Source organism: Heterocephalus glaber, unplaced genomic scaffold (assembly GCF_053883595.1).
Source record: "Heterocephalus glaber isolate CG9 unplaced genomic scaffold, H.glaber_assembly_v1.0 deba00001461, whole genome shotgun sequence".
Lineage (NCBI taxonomy): Eukaryota > Metazoa > Chordata > Mammalia > Rodentia > Bathyergidae > Heterocephalus > Heterocephalus glaber.
Window position 1 is genome coordinate 40,094,088 of NW_028258308.1, and position 11,684 is coordinate 40,105,771.

General features: G+C 43.8%; 2 protein-coding genes across 6 annotated transcripts in view; one reads left to right on the top strand and one right to left on the bottom strand.

The window, feature by feature from the left end:
- Positions 1-632: 632 nt before the first annotated feature.
- Lsm1 (LSM1 homolog, mRNA degradation associated) lies at positions 633-11,029 on the bottom strand. Of its 3 annotated transcripts, XM_021236812.2 has the most exons (5): positions 10,803-11,029; positions 8,300-8,368; positions 7,501-7,569; positions 5,931-6,046; positions 633-1,222 (listed from the first exon to the last, which is right to left on the bottom strand). In XM_021236812.2, exons 1-5 carry the CDS (start codon positions 10,846-10,848, stop codon positions 1,052-1,054), a joined length of 471 nt encoding a protein of 156 aa, XP_021092471.1. In that variant the 5' UTR covers positions 10,849-11,029; the 3' UTR covers positions 633-1,051. The 3 variants fall into 3 exon arrangements, with proteins under 3 accessions (XP_021092471.1, XP_004855424.2, XP_004855425.1); XM_004855367.4 differs by lacking the exon at positions 8,300-8,368 and having other exon boundaries at positions 10,424-11,023; XM_004855368.4 differs by lacking the exon at positions 8,300-8,368 and having other exon boundaries at positions 10,803-11,018.
- A 199-nt stretch (positions 11,030-11,228) lies between these two features.
- Positions 11,229-11,684, top strand: part of Bag4 (BAG cochaperone 4) — a 50,564-nt gene continuing 50,108 nt past the window's right edge. The window contains exon 1 of one of the 3 annotated variants that reach the window (XM_004855366.3): positions 11,229-11,654. In XM_004855366.3, coding sequence (XP_004855423.1) covers positions 11,385-11,654 — 270 coding nt within the window. In that variant the 5' untranslated portion in view covers positions 11,229-11,384. The remainder of the gene's footprint in view (positions 11,655-11,684) is intronic. The other 2 variants (XM_004855364.3, XM_087217292.1) reach the window with 2 other exon arrangements.

Here is an 11,684-nt window from a genome sequence, read left to right on the forward strand (position 1 = left end):
AAAAAAGTAGCCTGATATACTTACCATACAGTTGTTACTCCATACCAACAAAGTAGTATCATTCTGGGCTGTCTCTAAAACACTTTTTTAAAAAAACCACAGCACAAGAGGCTCAAGACCCAATGCAGGCCAGGTGAGGTGGCACACGCTGTAGTTCCAGCACTTGAAGGAGGCTGAGGCAAGAGAACTGCCACAAGTTTAAGGCCAGCCTGGACTACGTAATGAGTTCATGGCCAGCTTGAACATAGCGAGATGCTGTCTCCAAAAAAAAAAAAAAACCAATGCAAGGGCTAGGAAACAACCAAATCAGTATAAGGATCAGAGAATAAGCCACTTTAGGAAACTGTTAAGTTTCACAGGAACTTGGAATAGCTGGGAATGAGGCAGGTATGATGCTGTTTCTCAACCATGAGGTGTCTGTTGTTATTAGCTGTGGGAAACCTAATTGAAAGCTCCCTTCTGAAGACTGATGGTTTGACATACAAACATGAAAGGGGAGAAGGACCCCCAAATTAAGTGGGGTGAAAATACTCCTCCAGAAATAACTGGCTACTTGGAACTGCGACCCCTGGGGGTGGACAAGCACTTCTGTCTGGTCACTGACGGCAACTCCAACTTGGGAAATAACATGATAGTTTTGAGGTTCATATTTTATTTACAAGAAAATGAAGAATGTCCTTTGTAACTTCTAATTGGGAATAAGAAAAACAATACAAAGACGCAGGTGCTGGCTCCACAGTGAGCATGGAGTCCATGCCACTTTTTTTTTCCTTTGAACAATGTTTTTGCTATTTCAAACCACAAAACAGAATTCCATATGATATCTTCATGTTGCATATGTGAAAGAATTAAAAATAAAAATGACCGGGTCGGGGATTTAGCTCAGTGGTTCTGCCGCCTGCCTTGCAAGCGCAAGGACTCGAGTTTGATCCCCGGTACCAAAAAAAAGAATAAATAAAAAAAATAAAAATGACCAAACTAATTCTCTGGCCAAATGTGGAAGTGACCAGGATGTCATCTTCTTTCAGAGACAGCCCTAACTCTCCAAGCCCTAATACTCATCAAGAGTATCTGCTCGAGGAATGGAAAGACCCCGATCCTTCAAGGCCTGGACTTTCAGCTTCTCTGCTTCCAGCTTGGTCTGCTGCTCCACCCTCTGCTCTTCCAGGATCTCCTCAATGGACACTTGCTGGAGGGGCGTGTCGCTCTCCTTCTCCAAGTCCTGCAAAACAGGCAGCTCTGAAACCCTTCACCTGAAGCCCAAGAAAAGCAAATCTTACAGATCCAAAGGCACATGGGGTCCTGCATCAGAGCTGGGAAATACCCTGCCCAGAGACAAGCACATTTTCAAAGGCATGGCCAGCAACACCATGACAGAACACGTGCTCCAAATATGGTCACTGGGACCAGCATCAGTGTGCACATCAGTAAAACCTTTGGCTTAGCCAAAATACTGCAGTAATTAGGAGTGACTTTAGTCAAGGATTAACTTTTCTTTTTTTTTCCCAGTACTGGAGATCAAACTCAGGACCTTGCACTTCTGAGGCAGGCTCAGTGGCACTGTGCTAAATCCCTGGCCCAATTTTTCTTTAAAATAAAATTATTAGGGCTGCTTACAGGGAGCTATCTTCCTAATAGTACAAAATCCAAGAAAATTACTGGTAAGTTTTTATATTTTGAAAGTCAGCTTAATTTCTTTTGGTACTGGGGATCAAACTTGGGACTGTGTGCTTGCAAGGCAGGTGGTGGCGGCAGGACCACTGAGCTAAATCCCTGGCAGTCACTTTAATTTCTGAGAGGTGATGCTCAGTAAGGAGGTAGAGAACATGGATTCAACCCATTTCTAATGGCAATAAACTGTTTCTCTATTGGACTAATTATGAGCACCTAAATTATAACAAGATTCTTCTCCCTTTTATGGAAACAAATCTACAGAAAACTTCATCAGGCTGGATGTGGTGCAGCATGCCTGTAATCCCAGCACTCAGGAGGCAGAGGCAGGAGGATCACCTTGAGTTCAAGGCTAGCCTGGGCTACATAGTGAGTTCAGGGCCAGCCTGAACTACAAAGCAAGACCCTGCCTCAAAAAACAAAAAACAAAATAAAAGAAAACCATCAATCTGGGCATGGTGGTGCATGCCTATAATCCCCGCTCTCAGGAGACTGAGACAGGAGGATCTCATCGCAAGTATGAGGCCAGCCTGAGCTACATAGTGAGACCCTGTTTCAAAACACAAACAGATAAAATTACAGTATCATTCTGTGTTTTCTACTCTTTTGTACCATGGACAGCCTATCCAGACAAAGTACTCCTGTTTCTTACCTTCCTTTGTGACTTTATGGAGGTGTGGGTCAGCACTGACACATCCACAAACTCTGCAGATGTTTCAGCCTGGACACTAACTGTAACATGCTGCCAAGGTTTACAGGCCTTACCAGGGGCCCTCTCACCAGGCACTATAAGGAGTCACACAAATGACTTAGGCCACCCTTGACCTCGGTCAAAAGTTAACAGCAGTCAGCAAAATTATACCATCACTTAAACCTCCCCACCCTGGGGCTATCGGCTGGGGGAAAGACAGTGTCCTCTTCTTAGTGTACTCACTGTCTTGGGGCCTTGTAATGTGTCACCCGCTGAGCTATGCACGCTGCCCCGAGACCTTGGGTTTATTACTTCAGGCCGCATGCATCACATCCTTGAGGTGGAATCCAGGGGCCTGTCAGGCCAGGCAATGTTTAGGAAATGTGAACCACTCCTGGCGAGTTTCCTTGGCGTCAGTACATAGTTTCTTCATGCTGACTTCTGACCCACATAACTGCGTAAGCATTCCTGACCTGTTTCTCCAGTGGTACTACTGTAAAACCGCTATCCAAACACATTAACAACAAAAAAATTCCACATAAGGAACCTCCAGGAAATAATGAATCTTTAAGAACAAACAGGTTTTTATTTTTTTTTCAGTACCGGGGATCGAACTCAGGACCTTGCACTTTTGAGGCAAGCATAGTGCCACTCAGCTAAATCGGCGGCACAAGAAAAAATAGGTTTTCTTCCCTTCCTCTTGGCACAGACATACATGCCCAGCACGGACAGCCCTTCGAGCAAGGTAACTATTCACCACTACAAAGCTGATACACATACGTGTAAATGCTGAAGTCTTTCCCTTGACAGCAAAGGAGTGTGTTCTCTCTAGAAACTGAACACAGAAAAGCAATCAAAACCCCCCAAATTCCCAGCACCCACAGGTTGGGGAGCTCCTCTAACACAGAGGCAGAGTACCCTGCCATCCTTGGGGTACCAGGTGCTTTACTTCAACCTTTATATAAAATGGCAATTTCTGCTGCTTAAACAAATGTTAAAAATGATAAACTGAACCAAATGTACCAAGTAAAATATATTTTCTAAATGAGAAAACAGCATTTTAGGCTTGTCCCTGCAGCACTTGGACAGTGCTGACACAGTAGTGACTAGTGTACCAGTCACTTCTAGCTGATTTGTTTCCAATATAGGGTTTCTGCACCAACCCGACCTTCACCAGGTTATCTCCTCCAGGCCTCAAATTGAAAGTTCATTTTGTATAAATCTGAGTTGTCTCCCAAAATTGAAGAATAAATTTTGAGGACAAAATTTTGAGGAATTTAGGAGTGTCTATTGGAAATAATAAGAAGAAAAAATTCTTGGTGGATACTTGAGAGGGGAAAGAATTCTGATGTACCTTCTTTGTTTTGGCCTTATATATGAGGTTTGTTTTAAACAGGTGGCCTTGAACTCACTATGTAGCCCAGGCTGGCCTCAGACTTGCTGCAATCCTCCTGCCTCAGCCTCCTGAGTGCTGGGATTATAGGAGTGAGGTATCAGGGTGTGAGCCATCAGGTTCCCTTGGCTTTGGGGTTTAAAGGAAATTAATTATTTAGCTGGTTCACAGGAAACTGAGTTCAAAGGAAATTGGTCAATTCTGCATTCCTCAGTTTTTCCAAATCCAGCCAGGAGATTAGGGAGGAAATGTCAGCTAATTTAGTACATCTTTTTTTTTTTTTTGGTACTGGGGATTGAACTTGGGACCTTGCGCTTTCGAGGCAGGTGCCGGAACCACTGAGCTAAATCCCCGGCCCTTAGTACATCTTCTTCTTGGGAGTAAAGGTCCTTATCTCCTTTCGTTTTGTTTTGTTTTCTTCAGACAGGGTCTTTTGCTTTTTTTTTTGGTACCAGGGATTGAACTTGGGTCCTTGTGCTTGCACAGCAGGCAGCGAAACCACTGAGCTAAATCCCCAGCCCTTCAGACAGGGTCTTGCTATGTAGTTTAGGCTGGGCTTGAACCCTCAACTCATTAGTAGCCCAGGTTGGCCTCCAACCTGTGGAGATCCTTGTGACTTGGCCTCCTGAGTGCTGAGACTGTACCTCTGCACCACCATGCACTGGCATCCTATATTCCTTTTTCTTCTTTTTTCCAGTACTGGGGATTGAACTCAGAACCTTGGGCTTTTGAGGCAGGCGAGGTGCCAATGAGCTTTTCATGAATTTTATTGGTACATTTTAGGGTATATTTCTTTTTATTGTAGTTTTCATCCTTGTTCTATTTACCTTTGGATCTCTAAGTCTGGCTCAGCTTCTTGCATGAGCTCTTAGCCCAAGTGGGCTAGTTCTGTCTACTCATAATAACTAAACTACATGTACTCACTTTGGCAGCACATACACTGAACTAAACTACTACAAAATGACATTGAAAATAGCTACAAATCAAACTATTCTATTCAAAAGACTTCTGTAAACTGAATTAAGGTGTGGCTAGATATTGGGAAATGTTATCAAAAACGTAAAAAAAAAAAAAGCAAATGCCAAAGTTCTGGGTAAAGAAAAGAAAAATAGAGCAGCTGGTTACCAGTCCTCCTCTCTTTCTGCCTCCCTTTCATCTCTGTGGTGCTAGGGATGGAACCCAGGGTCTCAAACATGCTGCACTGCTACTCTTCACTGAGATACAGCCCCAACCCCAGCCCTTAATTTCCATTATTTTTGAAGGGATTTTGATGTTGATTTTCATGGCAAACCCATTAACCAGAAGCAGTAGGGCTTGGTTACAAGTGTAAACAAGGTGCTAGTTTGTATCCATGTGCACACACCACAGGCCCAAATGACAATGCTACAGGAGGGGTCAGAGCCACAGAGCCCTGCCTCCTGGCTGCGAGCCAAGGATCTGTGCAAAGCTGACATCCATTCCCAGGCTAGGTCATAGAGGGGCTTTGCCTCTAGCCACTCCTTCCCCTTGCTCTCTTTAAAATATGAATAATACACTGGGTATGCAATGTGTCTTTCTCTCAAATGCAGCTGACTTTATGTCATGAACTACCTGTAACCAATTTATTTAAACAGTTGCAAGATATTCCAATGTATGTAAACCATACTTTTATAACATACATAAAGCTTCTTCAACACATGTAAAGCTTCTTCAGTTTTCTGCTACTAGAGATAACAGAAATCCTGTATTAATGAGCACATTTATGTAAAAGAATTTTTGTTATTGTTATTGTTTTGTTTTTTTGAGACAGGGTCTGTGTATTCTGGGCAGGTCTTAAATTCACTATGTAGCACAGGCTGGCCTCAAACTCATGGCGATCCTCCTGCCTCAGCCTCCTGAATGCTGGGATCACAGGCATGCGCCACAAGGCCCATCTCCCAGCTTGTATTTTTTTATATTGGGTAAAATCAATATTTTGCCAACAGGATAAAAATCTTTAAAATGCCAAAGGCACTGGAACAGAGTTAATTATTCTTAGTAGCTTCCCTTTGATAACTGTAGCTTTCCTAACTTTGTAGGTGACTGTCAGGAGCTGGGTAAAATATGGAAATTATTTTTTTTCCTCTTGAACAGACAGAAAGAAACCTAACTAGCATGAATAGCAAGATCCATAGCAGCTTAACAGTTTTCACTTACTATTTCTCCTAGTAGGACCACATTTTCTCCTCTGACCACAAAAATCCCTCGAGGAATATCACCGTATTTTTTCCCCACATGAATACGCTCCACAGTCTGATGTAGCACTAAGTTAGCTATAAGTGCACAGGGAAGAAACAAAGATATTTAGTTCCTATTATTGAGGAAAGGTCCATAAATTATTCAGTTATACCATTTTGAGAAGAAAAGACTTAGCTAAACAAAATCTGCAAACTTTCTCATTTGGGGAAAAACAGAAATTTCAAATAATCTTCTGTTTCACTGAGTAAGACACACCGTTTAGGAAATCTTTCAAAAACCCACAAATTGATAGTACTTGGGATAAGGTTGCACTAAGTCATGAATGATAGCAGAAATAAGTTCCTTTCTTGATTAATTGCCTACACCAACATGTCTACAACAACTCATGTATGAACAGGAATTTAGAAAACCTGAGCCTAAACAAGCACAGAAATTAAACTGGTGTTTTGAAAGAGCCGACTTTTCTTCATTGCATGGCATGTGTATGACTTTCTGGAGATTTAACTCTGTTTCTGTACTCAGGATTCATTTAACTTAGTGTTAAGTATCCATGGATTACGATGCAGGAAAGACCTTTTTCTCACCTATCAGATAAACATACCTGGTATCTGAAACTCAATATTCACTCCTTTACCTTTAAAGTACTCTGATAGATTTGAGATTTAGAACCCTAATCTGTTAAGAATAATTATTTTTCTTCTTCCAATTAGTAATTGTATTATTTGAAGTAAATCAGAAATGTATGTCGTATTTTTTTTGTTTCTTTTTTTGAGAAGAGGTTTAGCTGTGTTGCCCAGGCTGGCCTTGAACTCCTCAACTCAAGTGACTCTCCTGCCTCAGCCTCCTGAGTAGCTGGGACTACTGGTACACACTACCAGTCCCAGCTATTTATATCTTCTATAATTCGTGTGTATCAATTATGTTGGGTTTTTTTCTCATGCTTAAAACTAGCGATCTAACAGGTATCTAACAATGTAGATGTGAACTGAGTTCTTAAAACAGAAAGAAACACAGATGTCTTAACTTTAGAAAAATGCAGACTGCAAAGCAAAGATGGAGACTCCAGAGTTTGCTGTATCCCTATATGTAAAACATCAAGTTTAACATTAATAAAAAGCCTCAGAAAATGCCTTTTGCTCACTTTTCACTGGATAGGGAGGGATTACCTTCAGTGCAGGTAGTGCTTTGAAGAGTAGGAGCACCCAAGCCAATACAAAGGAGCAGCCTTTGCAGTGCACTGAGTTTTTTTCTACCACTTGGCTCCCTCTAATGGGGGAAATAAAAAGACAGTCCAAAACACTGTAGTGAAGACCAGCTTAAAAATACGTGCCTGTAAATACACAAGCTTTTGAATCACCCAATCACGATGTAGAAAACAATGATTTACTCACTCAAAACAGTTCCATTATGCCAGGCACATGTAGGAAAGCTGCAGATAAATTTTAATATGAAATAACAATAACAAAAAAGCAGTGGGTGGCTCTTACTATCTAGAGAATTAAAAGAGAAGTCCATAGTTAATACATACCAAATTGATCAATGCTTCTTAAAAAGCCTATAAGTGTCCTTCCATCTCGAAGCAGGACCAAATGTTTTTCTGAGGAGAGGAAAAAAGATATTTCAAATGAATCCTGTCTGCTTCAATGAGTTTACAAGGTAACAGTAAAATAAAATTAATAGTTTAAGCTGTACCACTTCCTCTGGCAATGCATTTAAGCTAGAGCTCACCCAGAAAAGGGAAGCAGCACTACAGTGGCTGGGCACTGGACTAGAGAGCAGTGGTGAGGAGAACTGTGCAGCAGGGTTAGAAAAGGCCAGAAAGCTGGGCTGACCCGACCTGCACGTTTGACACAACCCTCTCAGTGACATGTCGGTTTCTAGGCTGTAAATAGACAAATTTAGTCTAGATGATCTTTATGATCTTAATCCTAGGATTAGTTTTCTTTCAATTTAAAATAATTTCACTAGGCGTGGTGAAACACACCTGTAATCCCAACTGAGGCAGGAGGACTGCAAGTTGGAGGTGGGCCTGGGCAATTTAAATTTAGTAAGACCCTGTTCTCAAAAACAAATCAACAAACAAAACTTCCTGGAGGTATAGCTCAGGGTTAGAGCCCTTGCCTAGCATTTGTCAAGTCCTTGAGTTCAGTCCCCAGGATCAAAACAAAAACAATGCCTCAGACATTTAAAATGAGAACATGATAATTTTCTAGAGGAGAAGCTCAATATTTACTCAGAATTATATTCTGTTCTGGGGTCTGAAAATTCATAAGGGATCAACCTTATGAATTTATATTCATTGTGGGAGAAAACAAAAAGAAAATTACCGGGCCGGGGATTTAGCTCAGTGGCACTGTGCCTGCCTCGAAAGTGAAAGGTCCTGAGTTTGATCCCCACTACCAAAAAAAAAAAAAAAAAAAGAAAGAAAATTACCTACTAGTACAATAGAGTAATAAAAAGGTAGCAGGATAGCAGAAGAGAGGGTGGCAAGGGCAATCTTCTCTGAACAGGGAACTGTGAGATGGCATTGAATGACAAGAATAAGCCTGTTACTTATTAGAGAAGTTAGAAAATTTTCAGTCATTCATTTCTTTTATGTCATGCACGAATATTTTCTAGATACAGAACAGCAGGGCAGTGATTTCTGCCCTGAAGGCACTTATCTTCCTTGGGCTGTATTTAAGTTCCATAGGCAATTCCTTAATTACATGAGAGCAGAAAGAAACTGTATTCACCTGGAGAGGTATCTGAGTTGGACCTTGAAAAGTAAATAACCATTGGCCATGAAAAAGGGAAGGGAAGGGAAATCTGAAAATTACGCAGAAGAAAAGGACTATATATCCATATGTGCGGCTGAAAGATGCAGGTATGAAGGAAAAAAACAGGAGTTAAAGTCAGAAAAGTATCAGGGGAAAGCTGGCCGTGGTGGCATATGCTTGTAATCCCAGCACTTGGGAGGCTGAGGCAGGGCTGTGAATTTGAGGTCAGCCTGGGCTATGTAGTGAATTCAAGGCTGACCTGGACTACATAGTAAGACCCTGTCTCAAAAAAAAACCCAAAAGAAAGTACTGGGGAAAGGTGAATTTCAGTTTGACTTCACAGGGACTCAGAAAACAATGAAGATTCATCTAGCAGAAAAGCAAGAGTTACAAGCCTCAAGTCCATGCAGGAGACTCCCTAGCAATTTAGAAAAAACAGCAGACCAAGCACGCAACTCAGACCACCTGTTCTGGGAAACATTAAGAGTCACAAAATAAGAAAATCAGCAACAGTGTTAGAGAAAGCAAGAAAGCAGTTGGTGATATTATCACAATGCTGTGGAGGTAAGGTCTCAGAGGAGGGTCTCAGACTGAGGACTGAAAAAAGTGGCTTCAATAGTTGTTGACAGCAAATATTAGACAGCAGGGGCAACCAAAGGTGGTCAGTAGATATCATATGGTCAAAAAGAGACAAACTGAGAAATAAACGGATGGGACATCAATGGGGAGACATATCTGAAAGTGTTTAAGATGGATAGTAGTAACATATAGGAGGGATGGGTGGGGGGAAGAGAGAGACAGAAGATACAAAAGAATGATACTGACGGAAGAAGCTTCCAGAAGCAACAGGAAGAGTAATACAAAAGGAGAAATACTTCTTATGCAAATGAGGGGTGAAAATACAGACAGACTGAGGAGACAGGAGAAGGTATGTGTGTGTAGGGGGGCATTGAAATCTAACAGGTACAGGTCTGAGAGCTTGGAACAGTTGGACGAGTTAGGGCACTGATCTCCAACTTTTTGGGCACCAGGGACTGATTTCCTGGAAGACATTTTTTCTGAGGTGATTATATGGGGATGGTTTTGGAATGATTCAGAAGAGCATGCAGCCAAAAGCTCGGCCACTTGCAGTTCACAGTAGGCTCCTAGTCCTGAGAGTAAAGTCACTGCTGATCTGACAGGAGGGGGAGCTCAGGCGCTAATTTGAGCAATGGGCAAGGACTGGAAGGTTGGGTCTAGCTGCTCACCTCTAGCTGTGCAGCTGGGTTCCGAACAGGCCAGACTGGCCAGGGGTGAGACCCCTGCGTAGGGGCTTCAAATAATTCCGGTCTCTGAGGTATAAAGGGCGTCCTCAAACCACTAAAATACAATTATTTCCTTATGATTACACAGAGGTTTATAAAGTAGTTGTTATTATAGTATTTGGTCCAAATTACACTAATGATCTCAGATAACTATAAAATGAGAATATGACCATAGATTCACTCTAACCTGCATAGTCACAGTAACTAGGAACACGGGTGAGGGTCTTCTTAGTAAAATGAAATTCTCTAACAGAAAAAAAAAAGTTCGAAGTGATTTAGTCTTTCTAAAAAAGTCAATACCACATCTGGCACACTACCATAACCTGAAAGTGCTAATGACCCTCATAGTAAAGGACAGTAGCAAATGGTTACACAACAGAAAGCTCACGTTCATTGCTAATTAAATCCAACTGCTGTTGTCGTAATGTTTTCGTGGGTTTTTTTTTTTTTTTTGGATGAATTCTTCCTGTATGTACTGATACTTCAAAATATCGCAGACGGGAGACAGTGGACGCGAGAGAAGTCTGCTGGGTCATTTTCGAGTTCTGGCCTCGGCTACAAGAATGAATCCCACAGCGTGCGCTCCTCAGCCCGAGGACTGGCGTGGAGAGCAAGGGGCGGAACAGGGGCGGAGGCTGTCAGCGCGGATGCTCGGCACTCAGTGCAGAGCACAGCCCCGGCCAGAGTTCCTTTGACGAGCTCCCTCAGAAGAGGCGCCCGCCCGAGAAGGGGCTGCCCCGGCTTCGCTGGGAGGAGGAGCTACTCACTGTCGATGTCCTCGATGAGGCTGGCGGTGCCGGGCATATAGTTCATTTTGAACTTTGATGAGGCTGCAAGGGATAGCGGAGGTGGGCCAGCACGTCAGACACCTCCTTCCTCCCACCGCAGTCGCCGCCTTGGCGGGACTGGAATCGGAACCCCGACCTCGATCAGCAAGTTTGTCCCGTCGCGCCGCGACCCGGGCCTGCCGGAAGCGCTTTCATATCCCCCCCTACTTCCGGTTCCGCATGCCCGTCCCCCGGAAGAGGAGGGCCAGTCCTGCATCCGGGTACAAAGTGCTACCAACCCTAATAAGCGGGGAAAATGACTGTAGATTGGATAGACAGTAGGAAACTGTATCTTCCCGTTTAAGGAGCACGGCGCCTCGCTCTCACTGCCCTCTTCCGAAGCCCTAGAGACCCGTGTAGCTGTCAACTCTCCCGGCTCAGCAGCGGGAGGGGCGGAGCAGAGCCTGGGATTGGCTGTTGTCGTCCGACCCCCTTCACTGCTGTCCAGTCGCACTGGCCCGGCAGCGCCTGCGCAATGGGCCTGCCGTAGGGGGCGGGAATCGGTTCTGGGCAGCAGAGCCCATGTCGGCCCTGAGGCGCTCGGGCTACGGCCCCAGTGATGGCCCGTCCTGCGGTCGCTACTATGGGCCGAGGGGTGGGGATGTGCCGGTGCACCTCCCTCCGCCTATGTACCCTCCTCTTCGTCCCGAATCTCCCCAGCCCCCCATTTCCTGGCGGGTGCGCGGGGGCGGCCCTGAGACCACCTGGCCCGGAGAAGGCGGAGGTGGCGAGGGCTACTATTCCTCTGGGGGCGCCTGGCCGGAGCCGGGTCGAGCTGGAGGAAGACACCAGGTAAGAATTGCACCGTTTGTCCTGGAGAAT

What these genes read in the sequence shown, in the direction of transcription:
- Lsm1 (XM_004855367.4), bottom strand. Translation starts at nt 10,571, where the DNA reads ATGACCCAGCAGACTTCTCTCGCGTCCACTGTCTCCCGTCTGCGATAT. An exon ending in AAGAAGCATTGATCAATTTG is followed by an intron (nt 6,047 to 7,500) that starts GTATGTATTAAC and finishes GTGCACTTATAG; the next exon opens with CTAACTTAGTGCTACATCAG. An exon ending in TGGTCCTACTAGGAGAAATA is followed by an intron (nt 1,223 to 5,930) that starts GTAAGTGAAAAC and finishes CCTGTTTTGCAG; the next exon opens with GACTTGGAGAAGGAGAGCGA.